This window comes from Chiloscyllium punctatum, chromosome 5 (genome assembly GCF_047496795.1).
Source record: "Chiloscyllium punctatum isolate Juve2018m chromosome 5, sChiPun1.3, whole genome shotgun sequence".
In the NCBI taxonomy this organism is placed as follows: Eukaryota; Metazoa; Chordata; class Chondrichthyes; order Orectolobiformes; family Hemiscylliidae; genus Chiloscyllium; species Chiloscyllium punctatum.
This window is the reverse complement of record NC_092743.1, coordinates 138554015-138569650: the sequence shown is the minus strand read 5'-3', so window position 1 is coordinate 138569650 and position 15636 is coordinate 138554015. Positions and strand designations below refer to the sequence as shown.

The window sequence follows — 15636 nt, the reverse complement described above, 5'->3', positions numbered from 1 at the left end:
CCGTGGCTGAAACATAACACTGCTGGGTATCTTACAGAGTGCTGAATATTCAAGTCCCTCAGCCTCCTTTTTACCCCACCAAAGGCCTCCTCTTATGGCTCACAGCTGCAGAAAAGTCTTGGAAAAATATAATTCTTGATCCTTTGTATATCAAGGCCTGTGGATCTTTCCCCCAGTGCTCTAGAAGCTTCCAGTCCCATTTGCTTATCTCTGTAGCGCTGGAGTTGCACTGGGACCAGGTGGGGGCGATGGTCTGATCCGGGCCTACGCACTGCAACCCAGTGGGCCCACTCGACCTGCACCCGGCCTGCCCTGACTTCCAGCTTCAAACCCTGTGGGAGCCATTGCTCCGGAAAGCTGACAAGCTGGCCTTCCTTCTCCCGTTCCAGCATCCTGATCAAGTGGATGCTCTTCTGACGGCCTTGATTTTCGAGGTCATCAGTCTGCTCTACTAAGGCCTGTACCTGCCTTTCCAGGGCCTGGACCTGACCCGCCAAGGATTCTGCCGTGGTTTTGGAATCTACGGTCCGCTGTTCCACATCCACCACGCGCTGCCAAGACGCTGGATCTCCTGATCATGCTTCTGCAGCATGGCCAAGATCGGTTCCAGCCTGGTCCGGGTCTCCGCCATCGCTGAACTGATCATCTCTTGGAGTTTCACAAACTCTGAGACCAGGTCTTGCTCCATAGGTAAGTCCCCTGGGACGTTCACGGAGGCCGAGGCTGTGGCAGTGGGCGTAGTGCCCTACTTGTTGCAATCCTTGCTGTCCTTTTCCCTTCGTCATCTTCCTCACTCAATTAAACTGACACACAGCAATACTAGAGATCTAAAACTATCGATTTTTACCACAATCGTTCAGAAAGGGGAGTGAATGCACCACATTGTCTGGGTTCTGGCTCAGCTGGGCAGACCTACTGGATTGCCACCATCTTGGATCTCCTCTCGGTCCTGACATTTTTAATACATATTGAAATGTTATTATTGTTTTCTGCTGTGGAAACTGATGCAAAGCATTTATTCAACTCCTCCGTCATTTCCTAATTTCCCATTGTTATTTTCCCAGCCTCATTCATCAGGGGATCTATGTTCCTTTATTGCTCAGACAGTTGAGTTTAACAGTTAGGACAACATCATGTTGAGATTGTACAGCAAGTTGACACAATTTTTGGAGTACTGTATACAGTTCTGGTCACCCTGCTGCAGGAAGGTGTTATTAAATTAGAGGGAGTTCAGAAGAGATTTACCGGGATGTTGTCAGGACGGCAGGGTTTGAGTTATAAGCAGAGGCTGGATAGGCTGGGACTCTTTTCACCGGAGTCTAGGAAGCTGAGGCGTGAGCTTATGAAGTTTTATAAACTCATGGGGGGGTGCATAGATAAAGTGAATACCAAAGGCCTTTTTCTCTAGCGTGGGGAGTTTAAAACTAGGGGGCATATTTTTAAGGTGAGAGGAGAAAGATTTGAAAGGGAGCTGAGGGGCCACCTTTTCACACAGAGGCTGGTTCATGTGTGGAATGAACTGCCAGAGGAAGTGGTAGATGCAGGTACAGTTACAACATTTTAAAGACATTTGGACAGTTACATGAATAGGCAAGATTTAGAGGGGTTTGTGCCAAATGCAGGCAGGTGGGACAAGTTTAGTTTGGGAAACGTGGTTGGCGGGGGATGTGTTAACCTGAAGGGTCTGTTTCCGTGCTGTATGACTCTATGACTCTATTTAAAGAAGCTCTTGCTGTCTGCTTTGATATTGCTTGTAAGTATTTGCTCAAGCTTAATTTTTTTCCTTCTTTATTATATCTTTGGTCCTCTTTTGTTGACCTTTAAAACTTCTCCAATTCTCTAGTTTATTACAATTCTTTGCCATATTTATGTTTTCCTTTCAATTTGATACTTCTGTGATTAACCGTGGTTGATTTATCCCCTTCCTAGAAGCTTTCTTCAACACTGGAATATGTCTTTGTTGTGAGCAGTAAACTATTCAATAATCCTCTCAACCCTCATTTCTTTGTAATTATCACTGTTACGCTTAGCACAGTTGTATCTATTCCCAGTTCCTCCCTCTGAAACTGATGATAAATTTTGCCATGTTATGGTCATTGCTTTTGAGGGGATCTTTTACTCTGACATCCTTTAATAAACCTGCCTCATTCCACATCCCCAGATCCAAAATAGCCTGATCCCTGGTTGGATTTATCACATATTGTTCTCAGAAACAGTCCTGAATACTGTTAATGAACTCATCTTCAAGGGTATCGCTGCCAATCTGACTATCCCAGTCGAGATGACGAATAAAGTCACTCTTAATTAATGCATTGTCTTTTTCACATCTTTCCAGTGGAGTAGCAGACCATTCGGCCCATTGAGTCCCCACTGCCCATTCAAACAGCATCCCACCCAGACCCACCCTATCCCTGTGACCCTCATTTCCCATGGCTAACCCATCTAGCCTGTACATCCCTGCACACAATGGGTAATTTGGCATGGCCAATACACCTAACCTGTAGATAGTGGGAGGAAATTGGAGCATCCAGGGGAAACCCATGCAGACACTGGGAGAACGCGCAAGGGGTGGAATTCGTACGTGGGTCCCTGGCGCTGTGAGGCAGCAGTGTTAACCACTGAGCCACCATGCCACCCTCATTATCTAGATAAAAACAAGGACTGCAGATGCTGTAAACCAGATCTAGATTAGAGTGGTGCTGGAAAAGCACAACAGGTCAGGCAGCATCCGAGGAGCAGGAAATTGGACGTTTCGGGGAAAAGCCCATGAGGAATAGAGCTCTATTCCTGATGAAGGGCATTTGCCCAAAACGTAGATTTTCCTGCTCCTTGGATGCTGCCTGACCCGCTGTGCTTTTCCAGCACCACTCTAATCTCGATCCCGCCTTCATTATCTCCTGAGCTATGCTCTGTCCCACTCTTGGGCCACTGTTTGCAGAGCCTACTGACTGTTCGTTCCATTATCGTCTTCTGCGTTTTATTTCTTGCCTCCATGCGTATGGATTATCCAACCATCCTGTACCATCTTGTGCCCACAAAGCTAACCCATCACCCTGTCCTTTCTAATGAAGAATCACCAGAGTCAAAACGTTAACTCTGCTTTCTTCCCACTGCTGCTGCCAGTCCTGCTGAGTTTCTCCAGCAATTTCTGTTTATGTTTCAGATTTCCAGTCTCCATAGTTCTTTGTTTTCTTTTATTTCTTTCACTTTTCTCTGTCCTTTGACAAAGTCACATAACCCTGAATATTTAGATGCTAGTTTTGATCCGTATGTCTCTGTAATGGCTTCCCATTAATCTGTATTTGTGCCATTCATTCATTTAGATTATATTAGATTCCCTACAGTATAGAAATAGGTCCTTTGGCCCAACAAGTCCACACCAACCCTCCAAAGACCAACCCACCCAGACCCATTCCCATACCCTACATTTTACCCCTGACTAATGCACCTAACACTGTGGAGCAATTTAGCATGGCCAATTCACTTGACCTGCACATCTTTGGATTGTAGGAGGAAACTGGAGCACCCAGAGGAAACCAATGCAGTCACGCAGGTGCTGTTAGGCAGCAGTGCTAACTATTGAGCTACCATGCCACCCAAATTTGTTTTGTTCCATATACTATACGCATTCAATAAAGAGCCATTACCTTTGCCTAGATACTATTTCTTCCCCTTTTGACCCAATTTATTGCTGGTTTTCTATGTTTGTGTATTCTGTCCCTTCTTGACTCCCTCTGAGTGTCGTTATCCAAATAGCTGCTTTGTAATGCTACAATATTCTTTGGCTTTATACTCCTAGATTTCCCTTCTCCCAAACCCCCTTTATCCCTCTCTAATTAAGCCCTCTGTCCAGCCCTATTTATTTGATTGGCCAGGTATATGAATAGGAAGGGTTTAGAGGGATATGGGCCAAATGCTGGCAAATGAGACCCCAATTAGTTGAGGTTATCTGATCGGCATGGGCGAGTAAGACTGAAGGGTCTGTTTCCATGCTGTACATCTCTGTGACTCTATGACACTGGTTTCATTTTGGCTCCCTACTATCCCAGCACTGGGGCTCAAGTCTCGTGAAGTGAAATCCTTTGCTCCTGCACCAGTCTTTCAGCCACATGTTTCACTCCTTGCCTTTATTTATTTAATGTGAGTTTGCCTGTGGCTCAGGGGGTAACCCAGAGATATTAGCTTGGAGGTTCTTTTTCTTTTAATTTGGCTCCTTCCTGTTCAAAGCAGAACCTCCTTTCTAGTCCTACCAATATCATTGGTACCAACACAGAACAATACAGCGCAGAACTAGCCCTTCAGCCTTCAATGTTGTGCCAACCTGTGAGCTAATCTAAGCCCATCCCCCTACCCTATCCCATCATCATCCATGTGCTTATCCAAGGATTGTTTAAATCTCCCTAATGTGGCTGAGTTAACTGCATTGGCATTCCACGCCCTTACCACTCTCTGAGTAAAGAACCTGCCTCTGATATCTGTCTTAAATCTATCGCCCCCTCAATTTGTAGTTATGCCCCCTCGTACAAACTGACATCATCATGCTAGGGAAAACACTCTCACTGCCTACCCTATCTAATCCTCTGATCGTCTTGTATGTCTCTATTAAATCCCCTCTTAGCTGCCTTCTCTTCAATGAGAACAGATCCAAGTCTCTCAGCCTTTCCTCATAAGGCCTTCCCTCCAGACCAGGCAACATCCTGGTAAATCTCCTCTGCACCTTTTCCAATGCTTCCACATCCTTCCTGTAATGGGACAACCAGAACTGTACACAATATTCCAAGTGAGGCCGCACTAGCATTTTGTACAGTTGCAGCATGACATTACAACTCCAGAACTCAATCCTTGTACCAATAAAACCTAATATGGGTAATTGATGTCTGGATCCCTTGCCTTCCTGTTCCAGGTTCTTCTTCACTCTGACATTGCAGGGTGTAAGGGGAGGCTTGGTTGTAACATGGAAGATCCCTGAGGGGTTAGGACAATGTGGGTTTTTTTCCCTGTGGGAGAATTTAAAACTGGAGGTTTCTGCTCAAAATAGAGGTTGTTTGCATATTTAAAAAAGAGATTGAGGGAAGTCTTTTTACCTCCAACCGGAACTCTACCAACAAACATATTGACTAGGATCCCATTTACCACCCTCTGAGATTAAAAAAACAGGAAATGACATCACCACAGAAATGACATCACCACAGGAAATGGCATCACTGACCAAGGAAACCTAAACACATAAATAGAAAGCGGGCCGTTAACACCAGTGCTTCTCCGGAGGCTCACTGATGACGTTACCTGGTATGGTGATGAAACATCTGAAAATGAATCTTCCAGCTTAGTAAGCAAACTTACATCCAGAAACCTTTTGCTCCAAGAGGGTTGTGAATCTTTGTAATGCTCTTCCTTGAAAAGCATTAATCATAGAATCCCTACAGTGTGGGAACAGGCCATTTGGCCCATTGAGTGTTTGCTCCAAGAGCATTGCATCCAGACATCATCCCACTACCCTTTGCCTGTAATTCCCATGGCCAATCCACCTAACCTACACATCCCTGAACACTATGGGCAATTTCCCATGGCCAATCCACCTAACCTACACATCTTTGGACTATGGGAGGAAAATAGAGCACCTGCAGGAAACCCAGGCAGACACGGGGAGAATGTGCAAACTCCACACAGGCAGCTGCCTAAGGTGGAATTGAACCTGTGTCCCTGGTGCTGTGGGGCAGCAGTACTAACCATTGAACAACCGTGCTGACGAGGTTGATAGATTCGTGACAAGAAAGGGTTGAAAGGTTATCAGGGTTAGGCAAGAATATGGAGAATTCAGATCTTTTTTGAAGTTTGGAATACACTTGAGGAGATGAATATCTAATTATGCTCCTAATTTGTAAGTACATGCGCATGTAGGTCAGTCAGTGCAAGTGGTTGTATGAGTTAACACCAGGGATCAGCGAATGATCCCTGCACCAGACACCGTTTCGAATAGGTGGAGTTTTGACCATCTAAAGTACTGAGTGTTGTATTTGTTGAAGTACTGTATTGAGCATCTTTTATACTTAGTGATCCATTTCACTTTGCAAGTTGTTTCAACTAGGAACGCTGTATTGTGCATGTACAAGTCCTAGCTCTGGCTTTACTAACTCCAATCTGTACTGCAAGGTAAGGTAACACAAGTATGTTGTTTTTATCAGGCATTTATGCAGCGAATGGTGCAGCACGTTGCTTCTAAAGTTGACAAGAATGTGACTGAAGAAACTGTTAAGGTAAGAGCGTATGAGTAAGAATAGCGAAAGGTTAATCAACCTCTTGAGTTAGTTTTACCCTACAGTGAACCTGACAGGAACCCAAGATCACATACAACCATAAGACATAGGAGCAGAAATTAGGCCTTCAGCCCATCTCCGCCATTCAGTCATGGCTGATAAGTTTCTTAACCCCATTCTCCTGCTTTCTCCCCATGACCCTTGATTCCCTCGATACTCAAGAACCTACCTTTGTCTTAAATATACTCAATGACCTGGCCTCCACAGCCTTGTGTGGCAATGAATTCCACAGATTCACCACTGTCTGGCTGAAGATGTTCTCCTTATCTCCATTCTCAAGGGTCATCCCTTTTCTCTAAGGCTGTGACCTCAGGACCTGGTCTCTCCTACCAATGAAAACATCTTCCCAACATCCACTCTGTCCAGGCCATTCAGTATTCTGTAAGCTTCAATTAAATACCCCATATACTTATAAACTCTATTGAGTATAAACCCAGAGTCCTCAAATACTCCTCATATGTTAAGCTTTTCATTCCTGTGACCATTCTTGTAAAACTCCTCTGAACATGCTCCAGGGCCAGTTCATCCTTCCTGAGATTTGGGGCCCAAAACGGCGTACAATACATCAAATGTGATCTGACCAGAGGCCTATAGAGCCTCAGAAGTACATCCCTGCTTTTATATTCAAGTCCTCTCAAAATAAATGTTGAGACTATGGTGCTGGAAAAGCACAGCAGGTGAGGCAGCATCTGAGGAGCAGGAGAATTCTTCCCATTTCTGATGAAGGGCTTTTGCCTGAAACGTTGAATCTCCTGCTCCTTGGATGCTACCTGACCTGCTGCGCTTTTCCAGCAACACAGTCTCGACTCTGATCTCCAGTATCTGCAGTCTTCACTTTTTCCCTCTCAACATAACTGCCATCATTGCATTTGCCTTCCTAACTACTGACTCTAACTACTGCAAGATTACTTTGAGAGAATCCTGGACTAGAATTCCCAAGTCTCTTTGCACTTCAGACTTCTGAATTTTTTTTTCCGTTTAGAAAATAATCAGGTTAAAACAGTTCCTTGTTATCAATGCCGAGTTAATGTATGTGAGCTGAGACTCAAAAACATATCCTTTGAAGCCTTTGGACTAGGGAGGTGTAAAGAAACTTACCCAAGGGTTCCTGTTTCCACTTTCTTCACAGTTCATTGGAAGACCAGAGATAACTTCCATGGTCACATGTGGGCTATTTGGTTGCAACCTGAGAACCTCTACCCCATTGATGTGCTAGGGCACGCGGAACATTATGTTAGCATTCATTACCATCTCAAGTGAAGTTGAGGGGAAACATGTCTGTGGGGTGGCTGTGTGAGGACAGTGGGATTATGAGGTTAGGAAAGATCTGGGCTCTTTGTTGGAAGTTCGTCTTCACAGAAAATTAGACAGTTTTTCACCACTCGAACTTTGTTAATGATGTGATTTCTCATGTTTACTTCCAGACATTGTTCTCCAATATTGAGGACATACTTGCTGTGCACAAAGAGTTCCTGAGTATCATTGAGGAGCATCTGTTACCTGAACCTAGTGCCCATCATGAATTGGGAAACTGCTTTCTTCAGTTTGTATGTATCAGTAATTCTGGCAGGACTGACTGACTCCAATATTTTCTTCTCTTATTGAGCTACTAGTTAAACCACAGCTTTCTATTGAGATTTGGAGATGCTGGTGTTGGACTGGGGTGTACAAAGTTAAAAATCACACAACACCAGGTTATAGTTTGGAGAGCTCCGGAAGCTAGTGCTTCCAACTAAATCTATTGGACTACAACCTGGTGTTGTGTGATTTTTTAACTTTCTATTGAGGATAGATTAATTACAATAACAGCAATGTTAATTTAAAAAGTGTTTTTTATTCATTCAGTATATATATGCATTTATGTAAACCCACATTGAATAATGCCATTACTTCATTTGCTTTGCTAAAAGACCAACATGAAACACATATTAAAACATAAAATTCTGGAAATGGATATTGAGGGCATTCTATAGTTCAGTAATGATAAAACTTCAGGGGCGTGGACAGGGTGAATAGCCAAAGTCTTTTCCCTGGGATAAGGGAGTCCAAAACTAGAGGGCATAGGTTAAAGTATTGAGCATTGCTCATATATTCAGAAGGAAATATACTTTTTACCTGCCATTCCATGGGCAAAATACAAAAAAATTCACTAATTAAGGAAAATAATATAACAAGAAATAATTGATGTATTTTCTTGGTACATATTGAAATATTAGATAAAATCTGTAGTTAAATATTTGATCATGCTTTGTGTATAAGATTATAGTCTTCTGTTTGGGAAATATAGCATAACTTTTCTAGACCAATACAAATAATACAGTGGATTGTTCTCATTAGTAGGGGAATCTGTGCTTACAGCCAGTGAAATCAGCAAGAAATAAATTCCACCTCAAAGGTACAAGTTGTGCTTTGTAGATAAAACTTCCTGCTAAGGGCCTTACAGACTTTTAAACATAATATGGCCCTGACATAGGTATTGATTATCATGAGATAAGTGACTGATGCATGCTACCATCCTGATAAAATCTTGTGAATTCTCCCTCCTGTTGAATGTGGTTTAATTTGGTGATAGAGGTCAGTGACAATACATGTCTTTGATTGTTTTAATCAATATTAAGCATGTATCATGACAAATAATTGTGAAGTGTCTCTTTTATTGATAATTTTCTAGGTGCTTTCTTGAAAACAAGGTTCCAACTGTACAATATGTAGAACATGTCCAGAACATAGAAACAATGTGCCGTGTTTGAAATGGTACTCGTATATATCAAGAGTGAAATAACTGCACAGAGGCCATTATTCCATCACCAAGTCACCCTTTATTTACATGTGCATAGTACATAGACTCTGACCAGCTAGCTGGGAGCCAGTCCCTGAAATAAGCAGACTATCTGAATCTCCTGTTTATATCTGTCAGCCAGGGCTCCCTGATTAGCCCCAGGTTAACAACCCCAATCAAGGATCTTATAGCCAATGAAAACCACTAGGCCGTCTTCCAATCACTACAATGGGCCAGGAACCCTGCAGTGTATTAGTCAGGTGTGGTCATTTCCCCAAACTCGTTCTTTGGAGCTGGTGTTTGGAAGGGTAGAACTGGAAGCTTCCTGTTACCTCAGGACTTGTTAGCACAAGAGTTTGATCCCAAAATGTGACCAATGCTGAGTCATTCTAACAAGTGAAGTTTGATCACTGTGTTCCCATCCCTTGTGAAAGTAAGCCTTGCACTTTAGAAAGCAAATGGCAGCTCTTTGGATTTAAACTGCCCGAGTGATAATGTAATTGTTCACTCACTCCATCACAACTTTACCACTCATGGATTTTAGAGTGTAGGAAGATTCAGATGGCTGAGTTGGATTTAATTTCCTATCGCTGCATGTCCTGGTTACACTGCCTCCAGCATTAAGCAATGCTAAGCAGTGTTCTTGTTTGAATTCCTTTATCATTGAAATAAGGAAACTAACCAGTGATGTCTGCTGTCACTATTGTGTTATAAATGGAGGCAGGTTGGTTAGCTCAGTTGGCTGGATGACTTGTTTGTGATGCAGAGTAATACCAATACAACATTTACACATTGACTAAGGTTAACATGAACTTTGTACCTTCTCAACCTCACTCCCTGCCTGAGGCATGGTGACCCTCAGGTGAAACCATCACCTCTCTCTATTCAGGGAGCCGTCCTACAGTTCTCTAATTCAACAAGACCTTCACCTATTTTGTTGTAATTGATACATTTAAAGCTTTTATCGACACTACTAGAACAGATTTTTGCACTAACCAACAATTCACAAGAGTTGCTTATCGAGTTTTTTTCTTTGAAATACAGAGACATCGATTTTCTATCTATGATGAGTACTGCAGTAATCAGGAGAAAGCACAAAGGCTACTTTTGGAACTAAATAAAATACAGACTGTACGGACCTTTTTACTGGTAAAGTCTCCTTTCCTTCTACATAATTGAATGCCAAAAAGCAAAAAGGATTTTCTGCAGTACTAGTAATTCATATCCAGTGATAAATATGAATTTTGACAAGGCATTCTTGATGTGTGAGTGGGTGGTAATTGATAAAATAGATTCTGCCAAGTCTTGCTGCTCATCTGGGTGTGCTTGGTTAAAATCATTCTTTAAAACTGTAGGTTACTGGTGTTAAATGTTTTGTGGATGCAAATTGATTTATGTTTGGTCATTCATTAGCATCAACCTCGTACCTGAACTACAGAGAACATGCTGCCGAACTATTGCACAATATATACACAATGCTGTTCTTGAAGTGAACTGTAGTTGGTCTCCATGAGGCAAAGTAGCACCAATAGATGGAAACATTTGACAGAAGGATTTGTACCTGCAGTGTCCAGTGACATAACGGATGCTGTCTGTCTGCCTGCTGAATGTCTCCAAAATTTTTCCAGATTTTCAATATCAAAATTGGTACTTTACAAATGTATTTGTACATTATTGGACCACATTAATTATAATTGTCTATTTATAGATGAGATAAATCCTTTCAAGTATCAAACCAAGAATCTAATATATGAAATACGAGATATTTGTAAGTGAGATAAGTGGATTAATAGTTTAGAAGCTTTAACGGATTTTGTGGTGCTGGTGCAGACCAGAAGCAGACTTATCTTCCTGGGGGTTAACACACAAGTTAGTTTGGAACTGATCACATGGAGAAAACATGGATGACAATTTGTTTAAACTTTTATTCCAAGACTCCTTGGTGCTTCGGTTGATATACCAAAACTTTGGTTCCAGGGGTGACCAGAATAAATGTATATTCATTTCAAATTTTGTGATAAAAAGGGGAGTTGAAAAATGTGGTGCTGGGAAAACACAGCAGGCCAGGCAGCATCCGAGGAGCAGGAGAATCGACGTTTCGGGCATAAGCCCTTCTTCAGTAATGGACCACATGCTCATTCCTGAAGAAGGGCTTATGCCCGAAACGTCGATTCTCCTGCTCCTCGGATGCTGCCTGGCCTGCTGTGTTTTTCCAGCACCACATTTTTCAACTCTGGCACTCCAGCATCTGCAGTCCTCACTTTCTCCTAGTTGATAAAAAGGGGACACAGGACGTCTGTAAACCGAAAATTTAGATTTTTAAAAAATTGAATTGAATTAACTTAATTGTCTGATGTACATCACTTGAGTACAGTGCAAAGTTTATAAGTCACCACTTATGGCATTACCGAAGGTATCTAGGTATAGAGTCTTGAGTACAAATTCTTAGGGTGAAAGAAATTAGAAAAATAAATAAATAAAAGGTACAGCATTACAGAAATTCAAAAGTACAACATCATAGAAACAAAGTAAAAAAACAAAAAAGTGAAGAGTTCAGAACAACTATGCTTCCATCAGAATATAACAAAAAAAAAATGCTGTTGGCATCGCAAATCTTGGTCCTTCAGTATCCCAAATACCGAAAACAAACATTGGATTATTCTTGTAACATTATCTTTCGTATATTTATTGCTGCACTGTTCACTGGTTTTATTCACTGAATCTTTATAATATTTTTTGTTCCTGAGATATGAACTGTTGGCCAACCATGATAGTCATTAGTTAGATTGTGGTGAAATGCCTATTTTTACCACAGTATTGATTAGATTGTGGTGAAATGGTTGTTTTTGCCACTATATTGCATATGTTGGAGATACGCCCTAAGTGCAGTTAAGTAGGAACTTCTAGGATTTTGACTCATGAAAGTTTATCATGCTGATAAAAGAACAGCAATATACTTTAAAATACTGGTTTGACTTTGGGAAACTTGCAGATGGAGACATTTGTGTCTTTTGAGATTGGTTGAGGTCTTGGGTTTGTTAAAGAAGTATTCTTAAGTTGTCGAAGCATCTTTCAGATGGATCTTTCAGGTGACACAAACTGTAGTCACTGTACCCATAGTGATTAGGGTGCCAGCCAAGTGGTCTGCTTTGTTCTGCATGTTGTTAAAATTGTAAATTGTGTGAGGTAAGGTTTGTGATATATTTTAATGTAATTTGTAACTTTTTAAATGTCTGACTGTCTGAAGGGCAATAATTAACTTGGAGGCATTTGTGTAGTGGTGGTGATTTCTATACAAAAATGTGACAGTAAATATCTGAGCTGTTATGGGGTTTTGTTTTAATTGAGACAGTTTTTACAGGTGAACAAAGAGTTATTGATTTAATTTTCAGTTAAGATAGCCAGAATTAATTGATTTTTTTTCTTTTGATTAATGGAAACACCTGTACCTTGGAAAAAAAACGTATGGGTTTCAGTTTAACAATTTTGCAAAAGCTTGGCTAAAGTTGAATGTGCAGATTACCTCAGAGTAAGATGCTTAGTTTAAATGTTCCAGACCAGAAGTGTTTGGTTAAAATCCTAAAGGTGTTATTTGAAGCTGAGAAAATCTAAGATTGGTTCTATGCGGACACAAGGAAGAGGAATCCGATTCTCAGGACTGGGAAATTGAAGGTGCATGTAAATCTATCCTATGTGTGATAGAGAAGGGAATGCTCTCTCTGGTGTTTGAGTACTGTCAAAGGATGCTGTTGTGATTAATGGGATTTTGAAATCTTTAAACTTACATTATATGTAAATGGCTTGGTGTATTCTATTTCACGGCTTTATTTTGTGTAATAAACTTCTGTTTTATTACTAAAACTAACCTGATAGCACCACATGTTTGTTTTTCAGTGAAAGACCACTTTGTTAAATGTTAAAAACGTTAAGTGTGATCTATCAAGCCAGATTGTTCAGTACTAATATCACCTGGGATCAGAGCAAGTATTGTTGGAACTTGTGGTGATATGTGCCTTTTCTCTTGAAAAGGGATGTTGTAAACCTGGTGTTGAGATATCTGCTCCATGGAAAACAGAGTGAATAACTTTCAGTCTTTTTTTAAAGTAGACAAAGGAAGTGTGAGTGGGTAGAGTCAGGCACACACAGTTTTTGTTTTGCTTTCAATTATTGAAGTTGGGCTTTGGAGTTGCAGCTGTTAGATACAGGTCACTCTCTGATGCTGCAAAAAGCTTGAGTTCTCTCACTGCTGCTAGATTCATTCTATCAGTGTTCCTTCTCTTGGATTAGATGAGATAGCAAGTGAGGGAAATCTGTTTTGCTGAAGTTGCCTTTGCCAAAGATGTATTTATGGGTCGCTGCTATATTGGAGATGTTTATGAGTAGTAGTTAATTAACATGGTTTTGTTAGGTGTTTCAATAGAGTTGCAGTTATGCCAGTTCTTTTATTTTTGTTTGTATTTTAACTGTGGTGCAAAAATAAAGTGTAATTTGTTTAAAGTCGAGTAGTTTGTCCAATCAAATCACATTTGGAAAGCAACGCATTACACCTGCCTTAAACAAGATAAAGTTAATGACTTTAAACAAATTACACTTGATATGTTTTTAGGGGTTTTGTCTGGCCTGTTACAGAACTACATCCAGGCAAGTGGAGAACATTCTATCAAACCCCTAATTTATGCATGAAGACCATGGAAGGATTTGGAAAGTAAGGACATGAGTTAGTTGCCTCAGACCTCCCAACGTCTGCACTAGGTTTTGAAGCCCACTGTTTACGTAGCTGATCCAGTTATGTTTCGGATCAGTCATGACCCAAGGATTATTGTGATGATGTTGTCACTTTGAAAGGTCATTTTAAAACATAGAACAGTACAGCACAGTACAGGCCCTTCGACCCTCGATGTTGTGCTGGCCTTTTATCCTACTCTACGATTAGACTACCCTACATACCCTTCATTTTACTGTCATCCATGTGCCTAACTAAGAGTCATTTAAATGTCTCCAAAATATCTGACTCTACTACCACCACTGGCAGTGCATTCCACGCACCCACCACTGTCTGTATACAGAACCTACCTCTGACATCTCCCCTAAACCTTCCTCCAATCACCTTGAAATTATGCCCCCTTGTCCACCCTGGGAAAAAGTCTCTGGCTATCCACTCTATCTATGCCTCTCATCATCTTGTACACCTCTGTCAAGCCACCTCTCCTTCTTCTTCACTCCAATGAGAAAAGCCTTAGCTCCCTCAACCTTTCTTCATAAGACATGCCCTCCAGTCCAGGCAACATCCTGGTAAATCTCCTCTGCACCCTCTCTAAAACTTCTACATCCTTCCTATAATGAGGAGACCAGAATTGAACACAATATCCCAAGTGTGGTCTAACCAGAGCTCTATAGAGCTGCAGCATAACCTCATAGCCCTTAAAGTCAATCTCCCTGCTAATGAAAGCCAACACACTATAAATCTTCTTAACAACCCCAACAACTTGGGTGACAACTTTGAGGGATTTATGGACATGGACCCCAAGATCCCTCTGTTCCTCCACACTGCCAAGAATAACCCTGTATTCAGCATTTAAATTTGACCTTCCAATGTGAGTGACTTCACATTTTTCCAGCTTGGACACTATCTGCTACATATCAGCCCAGTTCTGCATCCTGTCTATGTCCTGTTCCAATCTACAACAACCCTCCACACTACCCACAACCCATCAACCTTCATGTAAGCTGAAAATTTACTAATCCACCCTTCCACTTCCTCATCCAAGTCATTGATCAAAATCACAAAGAGTTAAGTTATTCTTAATTCCGCTTTCTATTGTTCATGTTTCAACTATTGTGTTTAAATAAATTCTGTTTTGCTTAAAGCCAAGTGGTTTGACCAGCTGCATCACACCTGGAATATCCACTTCACATCGGCCTTTAAAATAAGAAAAGGTTAGGGTCTAGACTACCTTCTTGTAATATTTTGAGGGGGTCTGGCATGGTACTTAACAGTTATGGAGAGTCCGTAATGGCAATGTCATCGAATATCCGGGTGAGAGTGATAGATTGTCTCTTGTTGACATCAATCATTGACTGATATTTGTGTGGTGTGAATATTACTTGCTAAAGGATGGATGTTGTCTAGGTCTTGCATGGACCGCTTCAGTCGATGATGAGTTGTGAATGGTGCTCACCACTGTGCAATCATCAGCGAGCAACACTACCTATGATAGAGGTAATAGCATTGACAAATGATGACTGAGTGAGTGCATTGCCAGCTCTGACCCTTAAGTCTCGTGTGTCACATGTATGACAAAAACAGAAATTGCTGGAGCAACTCAGTAGGTCTGCAACAGCTGTAGAGACAAAACAGAATTAACATTTAGAGTCTGATGACCCATCGTCAGAACTGATAGCATCTGAGTAAAAGTGTTACTTATTTTGTTGACAAGGGGTTGGAGGGAAAGGTGTGAGTAGATAGTGGAGTGGGAACCCAGAGAGAGACAGAGAGGGGAACAAAGGGGATTGTTGATTATGAGCTAGGGAAGACAAAAA

The 15636-nt window shown here is 41.4% G+C and overlaps 1 protein-coding gene across 3 annotated transcripts in view; it reads left to right on the top strand.

The window, feature by feature from the left end:
- prex2 (phosphatidylinositol-3,4,5-trisphosphate-dependent Rac exchange factor 2) overlaps positions 1-15636 on the top strand; it is a 339323-nt gene that overhangs the window by 67896 nt on the left and 255791 nt on the right. For all 3 annotated transcript variants that reach the window (XM_072571479.1, XM_072571478.1, XM_072571480.1), the window contains exons 2-4: positions 6186-6257; positions 7742-7864; positions 10141-10245. In XM_072571479.1, the coding sequence (XP_072427580.1) occupies positions 6186-6257; positions 7742-7864; positions 10141-10245 (300 nt within the window). The remainder of the gene's footprint in view (positions 1-6185; positions 6258-7741; positions 7865-10140; positions 10246-15636) is intronic.